This window comes from Phaseolus vulgaris, chromosome 8, assembly GCF_051622355.1.
Source record: "Phaseolus vulgaris cultivar YP4 chromosome 8, ASM5162235v1, whole genome shotgun sequence".
NCBI classification, from domain to species: Eukaryota; Viridiplantae; Streptophyta; class Magnoliopsida; order Fabales; family Fabaceae; genus Phaseolus; species Phaseolus vulgaris.
The window spans coordinates 3,514,987-3,537,965 of record NC_143505.1 but is presented as its reverse complement, the minus strand read 5'-3'; the positions used below and the strand labels follow the sequence as shown (position 1 = coordinate 3,537,965).

At 31.4% G+C, this 22,979-nt stretch overlaps 4 protein-coding genes across 8 annotated transcripts; 2 read left to right on the top strand and 2 right to left on the bottom strand.

Moving 5' to 3' along the window:
- The first annotated feature begins 8,414 nt into the window (after positions 1-8,414).
- LOC137825840 (protein NRT1/ PTR FAMILY 7.3) lies at positions 8,415-12,533 on the top strand. Its single transcript, XM_068631625.2, has 5 exons — positions 8,415-8,522; positions 9,781-9,907; positions 10,085-10,302; positions 10,611-11,167; positions 11,532-12,533. The coding sequence occupies exons 1-5, from the start codon at positions 8,496-8,498 to the stop codon at positions 12,400-12,402; spliced, it is 1,800 nt and encodes a 599-aa protein (XP_068487726.2). The 5' UTR covers positions 8,415-8,495; the 3' UTR covers positions 12,403-12,533.
- A 2,615-nt stretch (positions 12,534-15,148) lies between these two features.
- On the bottom strand, positions 15,149-15,821 carry LOC137826670 (protein DMP9). Its single transcript, XM_068632737.2, is given in 2 exon segments — positions 15,149-15,477; positions 15,480-15,821. Coding segments are annotated over 2 exon segments (630 nt in total). The 5' UTR covers positions 15,781-15,821.
- Positions 15,822-17,310: 1,489 nt separating this feature from the next.
- Positions 17,311-20,576, bottom strand: LOC137823893 (tRNA/rRNA methyltransferase (SpoU) family protein). 4 transcript variants are annotated; one of them, XM_068629209.2, is made up of 5 exons: positions 19,811-20,576; positions 18,950-19,088; positions 18,747-18,808; positions 18,345-18,483; positions 17,311-17,783 (listed from the first exon to the last, which is right to left on the bottom strand). In XM_068629209.2, exons 1-5 carry the CDS (start codon positions 20,320-20,322, stop codon positions 17,655-17,657), a joined length of 981 nt encoding a protein of 326 aa, XP_068485310.1. In that variant the 5' UTR covers positions 20,323-20,576; the 3' UTR covers positions 17,311-17,654. The 4 variants fall into 4 exon arrangements, with proteins under 4 accessions (XP_068485310.1, XP_068485311.1, XP_090149651.1 ...); XM_068629210.2 differs by having other exon boundaries at positions 17,311-17,810; positions 19,811-20,412; XM_090293525.1 differs by having other exon boundaries at positions 17,311-17,810; positions 19,791-20,401.
- LOC137823892 (isoliquiritigenin 2'-O-methyltransferase-like) lies at positions 20,560-22,943 on the top strand. Of its 2 annotated transcripts, none has more exons than XR_016514615.1 (4): positions 20,560-21,068; positions 21,935-22,235; positions 22,356-22,420; positions 22,536-22,943. XR_016514615.1 is itself a non-coding variant. In XM_090293524.1 (4 exons), exons 2-4 carry the CDS (start codon positions 22,154-22,156, stop codon positions 22,830-22,832), a joined length of 444 nt encoding a protein of 147 aa, XP_090149650.1. In that variant the 5' UTR covers positions 20,562-21,068; positions 21,935-22,153; the 3' UTR covers positions 22,833-22,943. The 2 variants fall into 2 exon arrangements, 1 of the variants encoding a protein (XP_090149650.1); XM_090293524.1 differs by having other exon boundaries at positions 20,562-21,068.
- The last annotated feature ends 36 nt before the right edge of the window (positions 22,944-22,979 follow it).

Below are 22,979 nucleotides of genomic sequence, written 5' to 3'. Positions count from 1 at the left end.
TACACTTCAAGATTATTCGTATATATATACTAACACAAAAAATGTTAGATGTTAAGATTATGTCTTTTGATATCCCTTTATGATAAAAGTTAAATTGTTAATATAAATATCCTTTAATAATAGGTAAATTTTATAGATAGAAACTTGTGATACATCTTCATTTATATATTCAGAAAAATACACTCTTCAAAAAACTGAACTCCTAATACTAACAAATAGACATATCACCCAGTGTGCAACAAAAAATTACAAAAATATGCTCTGTCATTGGTTGTTTTGGCTTTTTGGTGAAAGACTTGATATAACTTCATGTTTGCACAGAATTTCTTCACCTTTAATAGAAAAAACTTTTCCAATTTTATTGCACCAAATTCATGAGTTATGTCTAAGATTCATGAATTGTCTTCCTTTTTCAATGTATTACTATCAAGCCAACCTAGATGTTTCAGATGTTTTTATGAAAGAAATGACTTGATTTGTGCTTGTTACAGATAAAATCTAAATTCCTAAATAAATAAATAGTTTTTTCACTACAGAGCAATTTAAGAATTTTGTATATATATCTAGTTGATCATCACTAACTCTAATCCCACTAAATTTATTTCTTCAAATATCATCTCATTATTGCTTTCAATGTTATCCTATTTTCCATGTTGTATTTAACATATGAAAAATATGTCATTAACATATTATAACATTGTTATTTATAACTTTTTTTTTAATTTTTAAACGAGTATATGATTAAAAAGCTTATTATACTCTAGTTTGTTGGTGTTACTAGTAAAATTTGCTAAGTGATGCTTATACTAAAAAAATTATTAAATAAAACTTAATTTATAAAAAAGACAATTAAATACTATATGGATTAAATTTGATACTAGTTTAAAGATTAAAAAATTATTAATATTTATTATTTTTTATAATTAGTAAATAGTTTAAAATCTAAATAATTAATAATTAAAATTTTGATAATTAATTAGATATCAATTTAAAAACTATTTATTAATGATAGAAATTAATTTAAATATTAAATTTTTTTAATATTTAAAATAATATTTAATTTAATAAATATATGATAATTAATTATTTTTTCTGTAAAATTAATTTTTATTTAATAATTTTATAGTAAAAAAAAGCTATTTGGTTTTTCTAATCTGATTTATCCATAGATGTTATTTCCATTTTGAAATTGAAATTAAAATAAAGATTTTGTGAACGTGTTGGAGTATGTACCATTTATACTTATATATAAAAGAGATTTTTCTCTTTTGTTAAAATTTTTTCTATTTTATTCTTATATTAATATTTAATTTTATTGTTGTATTATGAATATTATGTCATTTTTTATTTTATTCTAAAACATATTAAAATAGTTATGAGAAGCCGTTTTGAATGTAGAGTGTTTTTTTTAATTTAATTTCTAAAAGATATCTCCATTTCTTCAATATTTTCACGCATGGTTTTCAATTTCAATTTTTGAATTTTTATCATTGTTTTTTTCTCTTCCTTCATTCTCACTTTATCTCTCTTTTTTCTCATTTATTAACACAGTTTTCGTGTTCTTTCTGAGTTTCTAATACTTACAAATATGAATAGACATAAATCTATATTTCATTTAAATAAATTTAAATATATATAATAATAAAAATAATAATAAAAATAAAAAACCACTCCCGTTAGTTAGAATAATGCTGGTGAATTTTTAAATAAAATTTTAACACCTTAGTGTATGAATGACAATTGCAGAAAAGAAAAAGTGGGAAGTACTATGTGAAACAGCTAGTTCCACCGACTCTTCTGGCCTAATTTCTTTTGGCCAATTTGCCTTTTTAACTGTAATAAACACACTTGTGTTGCACAATCATAAGGGACTCTTTAGCCAATTAACACAACTTTTTTCCTAATTCAACTTAATGGCGTAATCTAGCTGTGCTTATCGGAAGTTTTCACAATGATGAGTCAGATATCTCAAAAAGATAAATGGAAAAAACACCAACATTGCAATTAATGATGGGAACCCCTTTTCCTCTGACTAGCAATAAAATGTTATGTGATTAGCACCAAAAGTAAAAATATGTGATGTAGGCCAAATAAATATCGTGGTAAGTGCCTTTCATCTTTCACCTTTCACCGTCATATTGAAGCCAATTTGGACTTGAAGGAAACTAACCTAACAAATTGGACCAAGTGAAAAGGACTTTCACCAATTGAACTCTCTTTTTCAAAGCTCAGGATTATGACACTGACCTCGTGTCCCCTGTCTCCTCAAAGCCAAGTTGAAACCTACTTATTTCATTTTTCATCCACTTTTTCTTTTACGTGTCTAGATATTTTCGAATCAAAATTATAAAACATTTTTCTTTTTTAAATATAATCCTCCAAATTTTTCTCAAAATAATTCTTTTTTACATATAAATAGTATAGCCAATCGTTTTTTTTGCTAATTAAAGTTCTGAGGAGTGACCAAATATAGAAGTTATATTTGACTCTTGGTGGGCAGCATGATATCAAGATCAGTCGATTCTAAATATTAAAAATAATGTTACATAGTATCTCGAATTTTAAAAAAAATGTTTCAAAATAGTTTTTCAATATTAATAAAATACTTATTCAGACACTAAATTGATAGATATTCAATATTTTGATTTGTATAAATTTATTACTTTAACGATTACTTAAAAGATAGGGTTATACTAGACGAACCAAATTAGTAGTTTATTAACCGAACATACCTTTGTGTTAATTATTATTTATTTATCTTCAAGTTCTTTTTACCAAATTTTTGTAAATATTTTTTATTAATAATAGAATTATAAAATATTTTGATGAAATCAAAGTATAAAATCACTATTATTTTTCGTGGTTTACTTCACTATATAATTAGGGAAAAGTTTTAGCAGGGCATGCTGATTTGAAATATGTCATTTTCATTGACGGCTTTTCTAACAAGACATGCACGTAAAACATGATTTTTTTTGCCAACTGTGTTCCATATGTTATTTGATTATCGATTGTTGTGTCATGTGATTTTATTAATTGCAAGTGTCCAACTCTATCACGCTTCTTCCAAATTCAAATTTATCCCAACTTCACATTTGAAATGGAAATAAACCTTCTTTTTTTCATTTCCTACTTCTACATCCCAAATATTGGGAGTTTGATCCTTTTATATATGCCAAGTTGTTCTTATGGCTAGCTTATGATTAGGAATCACAAGTGTATGTTTGGTAATTAGTATCACCAAGTGGACACTATCTTGAAGTGATTTTTTTTTTTCAATTTTGTTATGTTTACTTACTTAACCAATGCTATATTGATTTCTTATTCTTTAAAAGCTAATTACTAATTTCAAAAATATTTTTATTATGACTATTGACTTAGACATATGCAACTTTTTTAAGTTGTGTATGAAATTTAAAATTAATTTCACCTTATTTTTTTCGTGGTTTAAAAGTCTTACATTTAAAATGTGAAATTGTTTTGAAGTTAATCCTTTTTTTCCTTTTCCTTTTATCAACATTTTGGTTTTCATTTTTTATTTTACAAACTTGAAAAAAAAATATTAAGGCATCTTAATAATGTTTTTTCATCAACAACAAAATATATATTAAATTTGAAAATATTAGAATTGTTACAGCCTATTTACAAAACTAAAAATAAAATAAGATGGAGGAATATGAAATTTCAACTAGACAGAAAATGAGTTAAAACATGTCATAATAAACACAAAATATGCCATATATAGCACCAAAAAATTAATTCTAATTACTTTTCTCCTCCCAACCAAAAATGTCACTAGTAAGCTATGTCCAATAAACTTGATATTGATAACATATTTACATGAGATCTAAAAAAAATTACCTGTTGGTTAAAAAGAGTCCTATCAAAGAATGATTTACATCACATAAAAGCAATGAATCATTAATTTTGCTCAAGATGCACCTTAATAATGTATAATGGTAAATAAAGAAGATAAATGTAAGATGAAATTTCAGTGTAACCGAAAAATCACTAAATAACCAAAATCGGTCACTTTTTTAAACATAAAATCATGATTGATTTAGGGTATGCTTGTTTCTAGAAAGAGAAAGACAAATAAAGGAGTGAATGAAAGTATTGAAGGGAAAGTTAGAAACACAAGAAAAAATGATAGAAAATCACGAAAAACGATGCATTTTTATTCTTTCAAATTTTCTTTGATGATGAAGAGATTTGTAAAGAAAGTTGGTTTTTAAAAATTAATTATATATGAATTGATTATATATAAAAGTTATGTTTTAATATAAATATAAGTATAATGCTTAATATATATTTTTATATTATAATAAAATGAATAATTAAAATAAAAAATAAAAAGTAATTTAAAATTTAATTATTAATATGTATTTTTATTATTTATTAATTTTAAATATATCACTCACAAATTTCAATAAACTTTCTTTACAAATCTACATTAATATACCTCAATCTAAACAACTTCACTTTCCTTTTAAATCACTTCAAATCCACTCTATCAAATCTACTCCTCAATCCAAACACATCCTTACTAATCCAACAACATCGATTACTAATTTCTTTATTATTGGTGCATAATAACTGATTTACCGATTGAATTTTTGACAAACAATAATTGAATTTGGAACCAAAATTTGGAACCGAATATATACTTTCGTGTATATTCATAGAAACCAAATATTATGTATTTGACGATATCTTTGACAAATGTCTTCTTCCGAAGTAGTATAAAGCTTCTGAATCTTTTGAATAAAAAAAATGAAGAAAGAAAAAGAGATTGAGATTCAAACAACGAGATCTACAAACACATTCAAAGCTTATGAACCTTCAATACAACAAGAAAAAAAAAAGGTTGATATCCGTTTGTCTATTTTAGTCACAGAAGATCGGTGTTCAAAATACAATAAGAACTTACAAATTTCATCACTTTAAAAGAAATCATTGCCCTTTATATGCTTCCTTCACTTAAAACCCTGTTTTAGAAAATAGAAACTGATTAAAATGTACTACACATGATCGTATTAAGATATTATTCTGCTGTCCCAATTAAGATTTTCTAAAATTTACTTGCAAAAAGAACGTTGATATTTTATGCCTTAACTAAATAATTCGACAATAGACAAATTTTATTTATATATATATATATATATATTTGGCGGTAGAGTTATAAAGTTATTTGTATTAAATAATATGTATAAATTTGAATATAGAGAAATTAAAAAAAATAGAAAGTATTTTAATACCATTTCTGAAATCAGACAAGTTATTCAAACTGGATCACACTGGCAAAATTGGTCTTAGTGATGGAAGAAAGCGAAACCAACAAAATCTGCTTTAAAGTAGGGCCTCCAAAAGCTACCAAACAAATCATACTCATTAGATTCCAGCTTGTTTTGGGCTTCATACATTTTTTCTTTTTTTAATGGAGTTACACTCCTGTCTCATCTGCTTAAATTTTATGCCTTTTCAAATTTGGTATCTTTAAATTTTATTTTTATTATTTAAATATGTATTTACTCTTACAATATTATTAATCTTATAAGAAGTATATTTTAATTCAAAAAACAGACAGCATTTTTCTTCAACTTCAAAATATGATTTTTTTTTATACGAGATCACAGGTCTAGAGCCTACTAATTTCAAATTAGGAATAGTGATTTGGATATTACACCAGATTATTAGTTCTTATGTGGTTATAATAGACAATCATGTCTGAGTCTAGTAAGACAATTTACAAAAGTCTGCTAAATTATAATATCTTTGAATCAATTAATCTATTAGAGAGAATATGATTTTTATTTGCTACTTTTTTCATTGAAATTAAGTCTATAATTAAATAAATCCTACATATTATATTTAATGAAGTGTTATTTACAAAAGAAACATTATCGTTAAAATATTAATATGAATTTCAATTTTTTTTAGATTAATAAAATAAAGGTTAAATATGTTTTTCATGTTCATATATCTTCATTCAAAATTGGTTTTTTCTATAGTTCAAAATTTAAAATTCATATTAACCCATAAAATAGTTTTATGTTGAAGTTAAAAACTATTTAATTAAAAATTAAAGAGATTTTACTGTAAACTTTAAAAAAAAACACATGTGGCAATTTGTTTCTTAATTGTTAAAACATAAAATAACTTGAGCCGCCGTGGTTGAAAACTTTGAAAAAGTTTATATGAATGTCCATAAAATGATAAGCAGAATAAGTTATCGCGGATATTTAATAATTCATTTCAACAGCTTTATCGTATATGAAGAAGCGCTTTTCGCTTTTGATAACCAAATTGCACAATGAAGTAAGATAAGACGTACGCTAATTGAATAGGGCGCGTGCGGTTCACACCCCATGCTAAAAACCCAGTTTTAACAGAAAATGAACCAAAAAATTGATTTAAATTATAAGTTTGAAACAAAAACATTGGCCTATGGAATTAGATAAATCCTAAGGAAGTTTAGCATAAAACTGGGATCCAGCTCATAGTGTGTTTGATGGAATATATGTTGGTGATAGTCATGCAATGGTGTGCTCATATATCCACATTCATCACTAAAGGTGCAAGCTGCACCCCAACAATTACTTACCTTCAACAACTTGTGCACATCAACAATTCCAAAATGGATTTTTCTTAACAATTTTCTCCCAACACTGCTTTTTCTATGTTTTGTCCATTACTCTCATTTTTTAATTATAAAACACATTCATAACCCTTATTAATTCATACGTAACTTCAACCATATTTCCTTCCTCTAATTAGGGCCATTTTTTAGAAATACAACTCAGGAACTTGTTTTATACACACATAAATAACCAAAACCAGTTTTTGTTAAATCATATTATATACAAAGAGTCCTAAACTCAAAATCAATGTCACATTCAATAATATTTTGGCTAAGTATATATAAATCACATTTAATAAATATAGCTTTAAGCTAGTATGACCAAATGAACACAAATTTGGAAAATACAGGCTAAGGGCTGCTGTCCACCCCAAAAATCTAATCTTCCAAATTTTCATTCAAATCTGTTTCTACTCTCAGTGCATTGTATATAGACCAACTTTTGCATTACCATACATGTAGTGTATTCTGTTTCTTATTGCACTTTAATGGATTTATCTATTCTAGAAGCTTTATAAATCTATAACAATAGTGCAATATGATGAAACTAATTCATATGTATCATCTTGTGAATGATGAACACTTTTGTAGAAAGTAGTCGTTAAAAAGTAAAGCCTTTTTCTAATGAGTTCAACTATTTTAATTAGTATAATAAAATAAATAAGGGAAAAGAGAGAAATTATACATTTTTATCCGGTTTGTCGCGTAAGAATCTTGGACAACAACTCTAGAGATTTTGTTTTAACAAAACATTTACCAAAACCAAGTTCCGAACTATCATAAGTATCATTTCTACTTCCATAAATAATTTGCCAATAAGTATTATTTCCCTAACTTCTTTGCACTTCAATGTTTTTCTTTACGCTTACTCAAACTATGTAAGTTTGAAGATTATTTAAAACTGTATACCAGTAACTCACGACCAATGCTTGTTAAGTTTAGAAAAATGCTAGTGTAGCATTTAATATTTGAAAACCAGTTACCATATTAATGTAACTTTATTGAACTCCTGAATCTGTGTAACTTGATAACTTTTAAAGTTTGCATTTAATGTGAGAGCATGTGTTGAAGTTTATTAAATGTTTTTCCCCATTCTAAATAAAGATATTAACAAATTATGTTTGATGGTGGAAATCAAGTATAAATTTCTTGATTTATTCACAAACTCTCCATTTTGTTTATTGTAGAGCTATATTGTCTATTTCTGTTTTTTATGTTCTCACTTTTGAAGATTAAAAATCTCCATTTTGTATATGGTGATTGATTGGATATACCAAGTTACTTATCTTTTCCAATGCCTTGAAGCTACGAGAGTGTTCTTATATGAAAATTTATATAGAATATAGACGAAGTTTAAAGTTAAGTGACAGACGAAAGTAGTTAGACGCATATGATGGTGTCTTAATTTTGCAGAAAACAATGAGAAGATGCAAAGAATAATGCTGTAATATTTTGTGAAGATAAACACTAGTAAAGGTGAATACTATATAAGAAGATTTGAATGGTTGGACACGTATGTATAAAAAATGTAGTTATGAGTGACAGCTAACCTAATTAGAGTACACCTAAAACGTGATACTCTATCGAGTTCATGCTGATTGTGATATGTTATCAGTAAGTGATATGTATCCAACTGTATCACGCTTCTTCTATGTTTTCCTGTCAAACTCCAACACACACCGTCTTTAATTTTTCTGTCACTTTCTACGTCACCATTCAATCTCCACCCAATTCACTTCTATATATAACCTTCATACTCATACTACATGCACATCCATCACATCTCTTCCTATCACAATTCTCTCTTTCAACTCTTCCAATCCTTCACTTTTTCCTCTTCCAACCTTCTGTAGTCATGGCTTGCTTCTTCTTTCTAAAAAAGGTTAGTTGCTCTTACTTTTCATTTTATTTCATCGCTTCTTCTTCTTCTTCTTCTAGTTGAGTTCATCCTCACAGTGTTTATATGTATCTCCCTTTTCTGCTTTTATATGCACACATGAATGAGAGCTGTGAAAACTCTAAAACAACGATGCTTAGATGTGATTGTTTGAGTGTTTTTGCTTTTATTCTTACGGTCACTTTTTTGTGCGGATTACTGGATTAGATTATGAAGTGATATAAAAAAATCTGAAGAACAGTTTCTAAATTGTATCCCTTCATGAATCTTGATCAGTATGATTCACTCTGAGTGCGTAGTTAGTTATCTTGAAAAATATCCTCATAACATGCAAGTTATGTCATGTGTTGAATTTTGCTTTAAATGTATTTTGACACTTAGTTACACGATCGGTGCACCATGCAGTGCAGATAAAAAAAAGTGACAAATAAATATTAAAATATGAAATATATATATATATATATATATTCATACTATATAGTTATATGTAATAATTCATGCAATTTTTTTCCTTTCTATTTTTCTCTATTAGATCATTCACCATATTTTTGTTCCTATATATATCTCTTATTTTATATAAATTACAACATATATTTTTTTATATAATATATATATATATATAGTTTCTCTTAAAATATAAAACTAACCAATATTTATCAGTGGACTGTGATCTTTGCCGACTCTTATTTTACATAAATCACAGTATATATTTGTTGTATAATATATAATTTAATTTCTCTTATAAAATTTAGAACCACACGTGTAAAGAGACAATATATGAAGTATTTAATTAGTTTATTTTTCCCTGAAAAATAGATTGATCTTTTAACCTTACTGCCTAACACGTGGAGCTGATCTTTAGTACATGTTTTTGCTTGCAATATTGCGATCACGGATTGCTCATGACTTCATCATTTATGTTTTGTGGAAAATCTTATTTACTTCCCTACTTTAATGAACATATCTCAATATGCACAAAAGATGAACCAAAAATGTCTTCTGCAAAATTTCACGTGCCAACAATGCACTTCCTATATTGTTATTCATCCCAAAAGGTTATATATAAGAAATTTATTATTTTTATACTGATTATTTTACTAATCATACTTCGAAATTGTTTTATACTTGATAGTATAAAATTTTTTACACTTGATACAAAAGTAAAGTCATGCTAAGTTGGTTGGAAGAATTTGAGATGAAACACTGATAATATTTGATTTTCTTTTGCGACTGAATATTTTAGAACACAGTGGAAGAAAAGGTGAAAAAGGAGCACCAGGATTACACGTCAGATGGAGCCATCGATCGCCATGGTCATCGAGCAGTTCGAGAGAAAACTGGCGACTGGGTTGCTGCAATTTTGATTTTAGGTATCACTCAACTTCAACCAATTAACTTAATAGTATATAAATAAGTAGGTAATATTTAAATATATATATATATAACTGAAAAAAAAAATCACTGATCAATTTTAAAATTGTATTAACTAAATCACGATTATACAATTGTGAAACTAACATTTTTCCACTTATGTGGTGGTGTAACAGTGAACCAAGGGCTTGCAACATTGGCATTCTTTGGAGTGGGAGTGAATCTGGTGTTGTTTTTGACGAGAGTGATGGGTCAAGAGAATGCCGAAGCAGCGAACAACGTGAGCAAGTGGACAGGCACAGTTTACATATTTTCTCTTCTTGGAGCTTTCCTCAGTGACTCTTACTGGGGAAGGTACATCACCTGTGCCATCTTCCAGCTCATCTTTGTCATTGTAAGTTCTTTTCCATTCAACCAAAACCAAACACATTCACATACCATACCAACTATAATATGATAACATGTTAATTAGCATCATACATATCTTTATTTCTCTACTTTTTTTCTTATCTGATTTTATAGAAGGCTTTAATTGACAAAATAGGTTCTTTTATAAGAAAATTTGAAAACAAATTTTCAATCAATTAGTTGTTGATCTAAACTCGGGAAAAAAAACAATTTAAAGCATTTGGAGACTAATACTCTGTTTATAGTTGGAGTATGAGTTATTGTTTATGAGAGTTAACATTTTGTACGTAACAGGGCTTGGTGTCATTATCAGTGTCATCTTACATATTCCTACTGAAACCGAGTGGTTGTGGAGATAAAGAGCTACCGTGTGGATCTCGCCCATCATACCAAACGGTTTTATTCTATGTTTCCATATACCTAATTGCACTTGGAAATGGTGGATACCAGCCTAACATTGCTACATTTGGGGCTGATCAATTCGATGAAGGTGATCCCAGGGAACAACATTCAAAAATAGTGTTTTTTAGCTATTTTTATTTGGCTTTGAACCTTGGCTCACTCTTCTCCAACACCATACTCAATTATTTTGAGGATGATGGATTATGGACTTTGGGATTCTGGGCATCAGCTGGCTCTGCTGCTTTGGCTCTGGCTTTGTTTCTCTGTGGCACACCAAGGTACAGATACTTTAAGCCTAGTGGAAACCCTCTCCCTAGGTTTTGCCAAGTTTTTGTGGCTTCTGCAAGAAAATGGAATGTCAAGGTGTTGGAAGATGATAAACTTTACCAGGCTGATCAACAATTCTCGATCAATGAAGGCAGAAAAATGCTCCACACCCAAGGATTTAGGTAGGCTTATAATCCTCTCTCTCACCAGAAATTATGAAATGTTCTTTAAGAAAAATAATTAGGTGATCTTCAACTATCACATAATCAAATTTCACAATTATGTAACCATTTTTCTTAATCTCGGTATAGCACTTTCGTGCAGTTCTCTAATCAACCAAAATTTATACATCATCTCATAACAACAAAAGTTCATGTTGTAGTAATTTTGAATGGAAGAAGTAGATGTATATATCAGATCTAAATGTTGTTTTCTACGTTTACCTGCACGAACAAACTTAAATTATAATTTGTAATGGTTCGATCTGTTTTCAAAGAATCGGTATATGTCAGCAACTCAGGGATGGAATTTACATTGATTTTGCAGGTTCTTAGATAAAGCAGCAGTTATCACATCAAAAAATTTCAAAGAAATGGAAGAGAGTAAATGCAGTCCATGGAGTCTATCCACTGTGACGCAAGTAGAAGAAGTGAAATGCATACTGAGACTACTCCCAATTTGGCTATGCACCATACTGTACTCAGTTGTTTTTGCTCAAATGGCATCACTTTTTGTGGAGCAAGGTGATGCCATGGACACTAGAATTTCAAGGTTCCACATTCCTCCAGCAAGCATGTCCACCTTTGACATTCTAAGTGTAGCAGTTTTCATCTTCATTTATAGGCGAGTTCTTGACCCTCTAGTGGCGAGAACAATGAAATCAAAAGGACTTACTGAGCTGCAAAGGATGGGAATTGGTCTAGTCCTAGCAATCATGGCCATGGTTTCAGCAGGGTTGGTGGAGCACTTCAGGCTAAAGCATGCAATAGAAGATTGCAATGAATGTGAAGGGTCTAGTTCACTTTCCATATTTTGGCAAGTACCACAATATGTACTTGTGGGGGCATCAGAGGTTTTCATGTATGTGGGTCAACTAGAGTTCTTCAATGGACAAACACCTGATGGATTGAAGAGCTTTGGCAGTGCACTTTGTATGACTTCAATATCATTGGGAAACTATGTTAGTAGCTTGCTTGTTGCAATTGTGATGAAAATCTCAGCCAGAGATGAGATGCCAGGATGGATCCCAGGAAACTTGAATAAGGGACACTTGGACAGGTTTTACTTCCTCTTAGCAGCACTCACCATAGCTGATCTTGCAGTTTATATAGCAATGGCTAAGTGGTATAAGTATGTCAAATTTCAAGGGAACAATGAGAATCACATCAACAAGCAAGACCCTGAATTGGGAGTGTAGACAAATTTTAGGGTGTATTCAACTCTTTGCTGTGACACTTTTGCATTTCGCCTAGTGGAGCAAAGGATGTGTTGGTGTATTATAAATAAAATTGTATTCTTTATTACAAAATATATTTCATTTTTCTCGGATCTCTGTGCATTTCAAAAGGTTTACCCGTAAAGCAGTTTTCTTCTGATGAGCAAATGAAAATGTTATATAAGAAAAGGATGTGGTATATATAAGACATACCTCAAGCAAATTCAACCACATTCCAAACAGAAACAAATCACTAACTGCTGCACACTACCTCAGAATCTCAAACAATTGCAGCAAGGCGCCTAAGTAGCAGCTAAACATACATATACACTAGAAAAAAGACTCCGGAACAGATCCCCAACTCCATTCCTTTGATTCTCTTTAAATCCATGCCTCCAAGAACAGTTGCCAAAACAAATGTCTTCTCAATGCTTAACTCTACACAAAGGCAACTCTTGTTGCACAGAGGAATAACATACTTTTCAAGCCATTCATCTTTTATGATCTTTTGTACAGAGTTACATACGAGTAGATAGAACAAAATACATTTCCCTCCATTTCTTGGAGATATTACATAACATTTTATATACATTGTTCAAAAAAAAATATATAACGACTATTTATTAATAAAAGACACAGCTTTCTCCTAAAAAAGAATAAAAATAAAAGTGATTCCAACTAAAAGAATCAAATACACTATTTTTCTCTTACACCAACTTGTAATAATTATTTTCTGAGAAGAGGACCTGTTGCTTTTCTCACATAGACACCTAAATTTCAAGCTTGCACATTGTTCAGCCCACTCAATACTAATCACTTCTAGAGAATCTCATCCTCCTAAATCATCTTCCAAAAACACATGAATTGAACACAAAGATCAAATTATTCTAAAAAGCAGTCAAACTATATCCAAAAATAATAATATAAAGATTTTTATGTTGTCAATCGAAAAAATAATCTCAAGGTAATAATAATATGTAATAGATTATCATAAACACATAATTACTTTTTTTCCATCTTATTTACAACCTATTATTCGTATCTCTTTTTATAATTTTTTTTTTATCTTATTGCATTCATCGCTTTTCTTCCTTACATTTAATTTTTTTTTCTCTCTAAACTCTATTCACCCCACGATGCAGTGAAAGTATTTTGGGCCTTGATCCTTGGGTCTAGAAAATGTTATAATATATTTAAGGCAATTTCTACCACATCAATTTTAACCTACATCCTATCATTTTTTCAAATTTTCAAAATTATCTTTATTCTAGATTTTTAAATCTGGAATAATAAATATAATTCAAAACTGAAAAAAATACATTCTGAAAAGAAAATCCAAAACACAAAATTAAAAATGTATTCCAAATAAAAATTTCCAAAATTTAAAAATGTGTTCTCGAAATATAAATCCAGAATATTTTCGAAAAAATATTATGGAAGTAATTTTTATCCACACCCTCCTTTTATCCTTTTATTTAATGTTATTTTCATTATTTTGGAGAAGATTTTTATCATTTCAATAGCAGATTGTGCTGATGTTGAAATTGATATGTTGCAGGAAGAATTTGCCTATATTTAATGGATAAGTATACATATATTAAAATTGAACCATTTTTTTTTGCACCTGATAGTTTTGATGTGCACCTCCGTAAAGGTGGTTAATAGATAAAACTGCTCCATTGCTACCGTCACCATCTTTGTCTCTTTACTTTCGCCTCCCTCTCGTCATCTTCATTCTACTAAGTGTTATAGATTGTATAATGTTTTAGAAAAAATTATAAAAAGATGCTTTTAGATTATGAATTAAAAAAATATTCATGAAAAAAATAACTTTCTGAATAAAACAATTTAAAAGTAAAAAATATATTTCTACCGAATACATATGAGAACACTACAATATGCAGTCAGATGCCGATAAAAAAAACAATATGCAGTCAGACAACAAACCTTTGCAAAGTGGGATGGTTTCAGTTTCTAATCACAGTGATGTTATATATAGAACCAACAATAACCAAATAATATATACCCTAAAAGCTAATATATAACTTATAAAAAAACACTTTCTTTTTATAAATAGTGTCTGCTTTTAGAAAAACAATGGTACTTATATAAAAATGAATAAAAAAACTGAAAAACTAAATCAGTATAGTAATTATACAATGAACTTAGAAATATATATATAGAGCCAGAAAACTTCTTTTATATTCTGACCAGTTCAACATGTCTCTGATGCATCCTTGTCATTATTATTACTTTATTTTCGCATAAAAAAGATGAACAATGTAAAGGAACACACACAAAAACAGAGCTTGTCTAATTTATGCAAGTTATATGTATAATAATCTATCATAATGGTTGATGCAATTCTTTATGGTATTGACTTTATCTTTTTCAATATTTTTATCTGATTCTCCTTTTGAAACAATATATCATTTTTCAAGAACACTTCATGACTTTTGCAACTTTCTTTTAATAAAATGGATGACACTAAGTATTATACTACATGCATCCCAATTTTGTTTATGCACAGAAAAAAAGCAAAAACATTTTCAATATGATTGAGAAGAACATACACTGTTGAGCAAGTTATATTAATGTCATTACTAAGAGGATCGTACATCAGATATTATGAAGAGAATCATACATCGTACATTAAAACCCTAATATTTCTTCAAGAAACATAACAGACAATAAATCTTAAAAGAAACAAATAAACATAGAGAAGGAACTAGCCAGACATGCAACCAATCCCATGTCTAGAAGTGGGAAAGACGAGGAACAAGCCACTGCAAACGAGTCCCACCATGAGAGGAAAACTCTCCCTAACCTGCTCCAAGTCCTTCTCGCGCCCTGGGAACAAACAGTTGGTGACCCTGTGATCGGAAACAGCAATGGCAACGAAGATCATGACGGACATGACGGCGTGGACGAAGTCGGTGAACCCCACCTTGAACTTGTCGTCGCGCGGCACAGGCACGGCGGGGAGCGAAGGCTTGAAGACGGAGAGGCCGCGCGTGGTGACGAAGCCGTAGTAGAGGGTCCCGTCGGGGCCGTGGCTGTGAAGTGGAAGAAGAAGCAGGAGAGGGCGCAGACAAGAAGGAGGAAGTTGATCATGAGGGTGTGCATGTGGGTGCACTGTCCGTTCTTGTAGATGGAGGGTAGCACCATTTCGAAGGAAAGGAGAGTGCCGGTGGGAAGGAAGTTGCCAAGGAGAGAGGTTTTGGATAGGGTTTTCTGGACACCCTTTGCCACCATCGCACGACGCTTGTTCTGCTGAGGGTTCTTGCTTGTTCCTCCTTCCTGGGGTGGTGCCGCTGCATTGTACACTTTGATGCCCATTTCTTGTTCACTTTCATCCATTGCAACCCAAAGAGAATCAAAACATGAAAATGAAAACAAAATGCTGAATTTGGAGATAGAGCTTTATATGTTGTGCCATGCAATTCTCACAGTTTTAACAGTTTTGAATTTTGAGACGGTTTTAACGGTTATGGTCTTTAAACTGTTTTCTTTTTTCCTAGGATCTGTTTGTTTAAACCTTTTCTTTGAATTACGCTATCTCATGCATGCTAAGTAACTTATTAATAACTTTTTTTTTAAATTACATATTTCACATTTATTGTTGTGTCAAAAAGAAAACAAATAGCTCTATATAATCATTAAAATATAAGTCCACTCTTATACTACATAATCCTAAGTTATTCATATTCGTCTAATTAATATGAAGGTCAAACATATTTATTCCATTTCCTAATTTTTTATGTTTTAACATAAAAAAAAAAAGAGTATGATCGAACATTTATTTTTTATGCACTATCTTAGTTCGTCGCGTACTTGGTTTGTAAAAAAATAAAGAAAAAATAATAATAATTTTGTAAATTGGTTTATAAAAAAATATAGAAAATAAAATTCAAATTTTTATTTTTTTCTTATTTATAGAAGAGTAAAATTTAGCATCCTAGACGATCTCAATACTAGAATTGAAAATTCTTTTAATTTGATCTTAAAACGAAGTTATCATGATTTTAACTACATGGTATTGTTTTAGAAATACAATTGTAAATTAAGTAGAAAATCAAATGTTAGTAACTATTATTCTGTAGTTTACAATACAAAAGTTGAACAGAGTTGGGAAGAAGGGAAGTTCAATATATGGCCTAGAATTATTGTTTGGTCAAACTGCTGTAACGTATCCCTGCAAAATGATCCCAACAATGAGTCCCTTGCAGTGTTATGTAGCAAGTGCACTCATTCCTCCAACTGTCTTGCCGTCCAATTTTTCATTGGCGAAAGGAACTGGGAGTTCGTGTGAAAATACACCAAGAGTTTGACTGATGACGACACTTTAAAAAATAGCATTCTTATAACGGTTTAGCAACCTTTTAGTGATAGTGTAAAGCTCTTTTTATTGAGTGGACCAAAATATTTTTCAGTGCAATTCAATAAGTTGTAGAGACGTCATTCAAAAAATTAGCAGTTTAAGTGATTCTCTGGTACATTTTTTTCTTCCTCGTGTGGTGATTCTCATATAGTAAAACAAATATCCAGTGAAACCCGCAAGAATTTTACCTAATGAGAGAACGTATTGAAAAAAGAATGCATGATTAACAAGAAAGCAGCTATCCCAATTCAAGGTAAATTCAAATTCTTTTCAATGAACCTTTCAAATTGGTTATCCTAGAGAATCAAACAATATGGATAGTGTTGGCATAGTTAAACATAAAAAAGTTATATTGTTATAGGTGAAAAAAGTTTGAAAAAGAAGAGTGAGAAGTGATTAAGAGAAGTAACTAGAACCATAAGTAATTATTGGGATGTCTAAGATGGAGTTGAAAAGACATAAAAACGGGTGAGAAGAATGCATAGATTTTACTTAAAGCCAAAACTAAGAGGTAAAAAAATTAACTTTTCATTTTCTACTTTCTCGTCCAAATAATCCATTAGACATGGTAATGCCCGATAAAATTGACATAAAGAAAATACAATCACAATTAGGATGCATCATTCACCTTATCTATGTAAATTGGTTGAGGAAATAATCAATACTCTTAAATAGAAGCTAGGCAGTTGGTAAGGTCTCCATTGTTATCTGCGAGACTTCAACACCATGTTTCAGCTTAAGCTACTTTGTCGGACTCAATCAGAACAATCTAGTCTCTGGTTGCTCTCCTTATCGAGGACAAGCAAGCAGCCAAGCACACATTCAGAAGAAGTTCTTCTTCCTGTTGTTGCGGTTATGTCAATGTTGCTGCTTTACGCGTTGCATAATCCTCAACAATACTAATCGAACTCTTGCTATGGCGCAGTGAAAACTCTGCAAGTAGAATCTGACATTCTTCTACGGTCAGATCACCATGATTGCCCTGCTTAAGTTGTGGAAAATTCAGCCCCTAAGATGTCGCAAGGCATGCAGCAAACTTTGATATGACATAAAAACTTGTTTGAACAATAGATCTTGATAGTTCTTTATTTGCAGGCAAAACCAATTGTGTTTATGTGCTATGCTAAGCAGTTTTTTTTCATGTATTTTATGAACCTTTTTGGCTCACTATTTTCTTTTAGTTTAGGATACCCGGTTGCCCCTCAACCCCATTTTTACAATTGTACTTTCACTCTCTTTTATCAATTTCTTTAAAACAAAAAAAATCCAGGATAAACTTAAATAAATTCATCTATCGGTCTTTAAGATTAATCATATTTAGTAGAAGTACAAAACTGAGTAGCAGTTTTTTCAATTCATTGAATTTAGACAAAATCAAAATCAAGTGTGCTCTTCAATTCTTCAGATGGAGAGAATAAAGAATAAAGATTTGCCATAAGTATTCACCGCAAAATCAACATTAAAATGACAAAATCCAGATATAAGATTCAAATATACGAGTCTTTATTGATCACAACAAAAAGTACATAACTAAAAACATTACCATGCGAGATATTCTATCACAAACAGCGTGATGCATGAGGATTCCTGCAGCAACTGAAACATTGAAAGAGTCCACCATTCCTGCCATTGGAATACTACAGTGCAAATCTGACAACTCCAATGCCTCATCACTAATACCCCTGCAACAAGAACATAATCATTGTTAAATACATATAAAACCTGAGCCAGAAGGTAGAACCTATTTAACAACTATTTAACATTTTCTTTCAAAGTCAAGACTGTTGGTGATCCCCTGACTACTCCCTGACAATATTCAGTAAACAAGAACAAATGACAGTACATTGGGCTCACATTTGCATTGTCTAAAGTATTACACGGAATTTTCTATATCCAATGGTTTATAAAATTAAGTATAGCACATCAAGAAAAGGCAGGAATTAACCTATTTTCATTTCCAACCACGATTGCAGTTGGGTGTGACCAGTCTAAGTCATGAATAGAAACCTGTACACAACAAGAAAAATGTTAGTAACACAAACAAAGAAAAGGAAATACTCGTCAACAAATGAATGCAAGGCCCCAATATATACTATGATTACAGGCTGCACAATATAGGCAATAAAATATAGTATAAACAAATCATACCGCATCCATTCCCACATGAGTTGTGGCAATTCGATAACCACGTGATTTTAACATTTTAAAGCATTCCTTCGTAGAGTCCCAAAGTTCAATGTCCAACCATTTCTCTGCACCCATGCTTACATGTCGATTATCCTTATACCTGCAACAAGGAAGCCAGACAAAGCATTTCAACCAAAAGAGTCTCCTAACTTCAGTTATACTTGACAATAACGAAATCATAACCTAAGACCCATCCCATAATCAACAGGAATAACACCAGCAATTTCAATAATGAATAAACAACACAATTCAGAATTAATAATTATGATAATACCAATGCCTTAATTTATTTCCTAAACTTGATGCATTGACATCACTTTCATAATATCTAACAAGACCATGGACCAAAAAATAATCTAAGAAATAACTATCGTTTTAGTCCCAACAAGGACATAGTGCCATCACATTAGTCCCTAAATCTAAGAAAACTCCAATGAAGTCTGAAACTTCAAGTTGTTTCGTGTGAGTCCCTAAAATCCTAAACTACTTACTGTCACAGTAATCCCCTAAACATACGTTGAATTATTATATAATCACTTTAATTTTTAATTTTGGATTGATGTTATTGACAGATTGCACTTATTGATAGATTAATGTTATCTAAACTAATGTAACAGTACTATATCCTTTGACGAACTTAAATGATGGTTTACTCTCTATAAACTTGATGCTAACATACCCGCATTACTGATTTAAATCAAGGCTACTTACTATGAATTATTATTACTTTTCCATAAATCAAATCTGAAGAGAAAAACTAAACCTATCTGAGAGTCAAACGAGAGTGCTCCTAAAATTTCACCTCTACAATGTCAACAACACCTTTTGTTGCTGTCACACGTCACGACGTGGACAGACTGAACGCCAAGCGCGTCGGCGGACCGGAACGCGGCAGAGACGTTGCCGAAGTCGCAGAGCCCTTCGACGACAAGGCAGACGGAGTAGCTCCGGTTCCGAACCACGCTCCCGAACCTCCGCCACCGGTCCTCGGAGATGCATGGCGCGAGCACCTCGACGACCTCGGCGCTGGTCAAAACGGAGCCGTTTTGAGAGCGGAAGGCGTCGAGGTAGGGGAACCAGCGAGGCGCATGAGATTGGTGAGGGAGAAGAGGCTTGCGGTCCATCTTCATGAGCGTGGAGACACCGTCGGGGCTGGTGAGGAGCTGGTGGATGGTCGGAGATTGGAGCTCGGATTCTTCGGCGGTTAGGGCTGACGTGGAACATCTCCGAGTGAGAGTTAGGCGTTGATGTGGGAGGATAAAGGTTCGTTTGAAGAAGGAGGAAGAGGAAGAAGAAGAAAGTGAAAAACACGTGAGGGTTTTGCAAGCACTCATTTGCAGTTGCAGAGTTCAACCAAAGGATTTTCGTTTTCCGGTAGGAGAGAGAGGCAACAAATTCAAAATTAGGGCTAAATATGACTTTTGGTTTTGTCGATAAGGTAAAAGCGTGATTATAATTTAAAAAATATTATTTTATTTAATTAACACCGTTTAGAAATATTAGAGTTTGCGAAGAGCTGAAAGCAAAAACTATACGTTACCCCCACAAGTGGCTATAAAAACAGCACGTAAAATAAGGAAACCGAAACAGAGAGAAAAAACAACAAAACTAAGTTAACCGAAATTAACATGGGATCCTGTTTCTCAGAGAAGGAGAATCATGTTGTGGTGGAAAGAGAGGACACTGAAACCACCCTCAGTGCCATGGTGCTGGGTTCCAACGTGGTGTTTCCCGCGGCTCTAAACGCTGCAATTGAGCTCAACGTGTTTGACATAATTGCTAAGGAAGGTTCAGCAGAGAGTGGTGGGTTCATGTCACCCTCTGAAATCGCTTCCAAGTTATTAATACCAACACAGCAACAACACCGCTGTGAGTTGGCCAATAGGCTGGAGCGTTTGTTGCGATTGCTTGCTAGCTACTCTCTTCTCGCTGTTTCTTCTCGCAGCGATGGAGATGGTGGCAGCGTGAGAGTTTATGGGGTGTCACCGTCGGGTAAATACTTCGTGCGTGATGTAAGTGGTGAGGGTTACCTCGCTTCTTTCACCTCGTTTCTGTGTCACCCTGCATTATCCGGGGTGTGGTAAGTGTTTCTATTGCGCGTAGTATCATCATTTGCAAGATATATTTGTATAAATTGAATTATCAGTATAAATTAACCCATATTTCTTTGAATTTTTAAGTTAATAGCCATGATTCACTTAAAACAAAACTCTTATAAACCAGAGTTGTTTGGAAATAAGAATTACCTCTTATAGTAATTTGGTTCAAGTTGGTTAAGTGCGTTATTTAAATTAAATTAAGAGACTACTCTGCTTTTTCATTGGAACTGACATAGGTGAAAGAGCGAGTTGATAACTTAAGTGAGTTTGTTTTAGAGGTTTTTAAATTAAGAAATTGTTTTCATTACAGGGTACTTAACTCATTTTTTAATGAATTTTAATAATGTTAAGTAGATCTAAGAACATAAAAAAACTTTTCTCTCAAATAGTGTAATCTTTAAAAACTAAAAATTAATCTTCTATTTATCCCAATTCTTAGAAACAATTGCGTATATAAGCGTTACCACATTGATTGTTCTAATGACACAATTATAAAAAAATGTGTTCTTAGTCTTAAGAATCCTACAGGCAACTCTTGGAGATGATTTTAAGAGTGAAAAAATAACTTCTTGTTTAAAAGATTAATATTTTAAGGCAAAACCAGATTATTTACAGATAAAAAATATAAAAAAGTTATGTTGCTTAGACATTACATTACGAGACTGAACTGTGCAAAGAGGGGGTTACTAAAATGCGTACTATGGGAAATGCTCTGGTTTAAAAAAATCATTGTAATGAATTGATTTAACACTCATAATGTAAGCATGAATCTTATAATGGGAGTAACCTAAAAGCTTTTGCAACATTTTCTTATTGATTTAGAAATGCTGACTTTGTCGTAATATAGGGTGAATTTTAAGGAAGCGATTATTGATCCTGAGATTGACCTTTTCAAGAAGGTTCATGGAATGTCCAAGTTCGAATACTTTGGGAAATATCCTGAAATAAACCACGTATTTAACAGCGCAATGGATGATATTTGCACCACCCATATGAAAAGAATACTTGAAATGAGGGAATATCAACTTTGGTTGATGTAGGAGGTGGAACTGGACAGTGTCTCAAAATGATCATCTCCAAACACCCTTCAATTAAGGGAATTAATTTTGACCTCCCACATGTAATTGAAAACTCACCACCCGTTCCAGGTAACCAAACAATCCATTTCCCTACCAAAACTACTTATTTCTGGAGGACTAAGAACGGCTAGTTCTGCTTTCTTAACTTTCATAAGATTATTAATAAAAATTTATCAAGCTTCACATTAGGGGTTGAGCATGTTGGAGGGAATATGTTTGAAGGTGTGCCACAGGGTGATGCCATCATGCTTAAGGTTAGTAAACATATTACCTAAACTTATAAATGATATTTTTCTATCAACTGTCTAATAAAGAGCTAACCAAATTTTATTTTGTGCGGGTGGTTGTACTTGGCTGACATTGTTCCAGGCTATATGCCATAATTGGTCCGATGAAAAAGCTGTAGAACTTCTGAGCAATTGTCACAAAGCTTTGCCACCAAAGGGGAAGGTCATTGTTGGGGATTTCATACTGCCAGAAGACCCAGAACCTACAAATGAACATAAAATGATTTCAATACTTGATAACATTATGTTCATTACTCCTGGTGGAAGGGAAAGAACTGAGAAAGAATTTGAGAGTCTGGGCAAGAGTTCTGGATTTTCTAGGTTTCAAGTTGTCTGTCGTGCTTTCTCTACTATGGCACTGATGGAATTTTACAAATAAGTAAATCATGTTAGTAATAATTTCGCATTCCATATTCAATGAAGGCAACATTAATCTGGCCAATGTCACTATTGCACCATTTAAAAAGTAAAATGAAAATATTTTGATACATATGTTTTTATATTCTGCTTCCCGTAATTAGGCCAT

Excerpts from the sequence above, each read along its gene's own strand:
- LOC137825840 (XM_068631625.2), top strand. The coding sequence starts at position 8,496 with ATGGCTTGCTTCTTCTTTCTAAAAAAG. Across the intron at positions 8,523-9,780 it reads GCTTCTTCTTTCTAAAAAAG|AACACAGTGGAAGAAAAGGT; the intron begins GTTAGTTGCTCT and ends TGAATATTTTAG. Across the intron at positions 10,303-10,610 it reads TCCAGCTCATCTTTGTCATT|GGCTTGGTGTCATTATCAGT; the intron begins GTAAGTTCTTTT and ends TGTACGTAACAG.
- LOC137823893 (XM_068629210.2), bottom strand. The coding sequence starts at position 20,322 with ATGAGTGCTTGCAAAACCCTCACGTGTTTTTCACTTTCTTCTTCTTCC. Across the intron at positions 18,484-18,746 it reads GTGGTTGGAAATGAAAATAG|GGGTATTAGTGATGAGGCAT; the intron begins GTTAATTCCTGC and ends TTCTTGTTGCAG. Across the intron at positions 17,811-18,344 it reads GTGATAGAATATCTCGCATG|GGGCTGAATTTTCCACAACT; the intron begins GTAATGTTTTTA and ends GCGACATCTTAG.
- LOC137823892 (XM_090293524.1), top strand. The coding sequence starts at position 22,154 with ATGATCATCTCCAAACACCCTTCAATTAAGGGAATTAATTTTGACCTC. Across the intron at positions 22,236-22,355 it reads AAACTCACCACCCGTTCCAG|GGGTTGAGCATGTTGGAGGG; the intron begins GTAACCAAACAA and ends GCTTCACATTAG. Across the intron at positions 22,421-22,535 it reads GTGATGCCATCATGCTTAAG|GCTATATGCCATAATTGGTC; the intron begins GTTAGTAAACAT and ends ACATTGTTCCAG.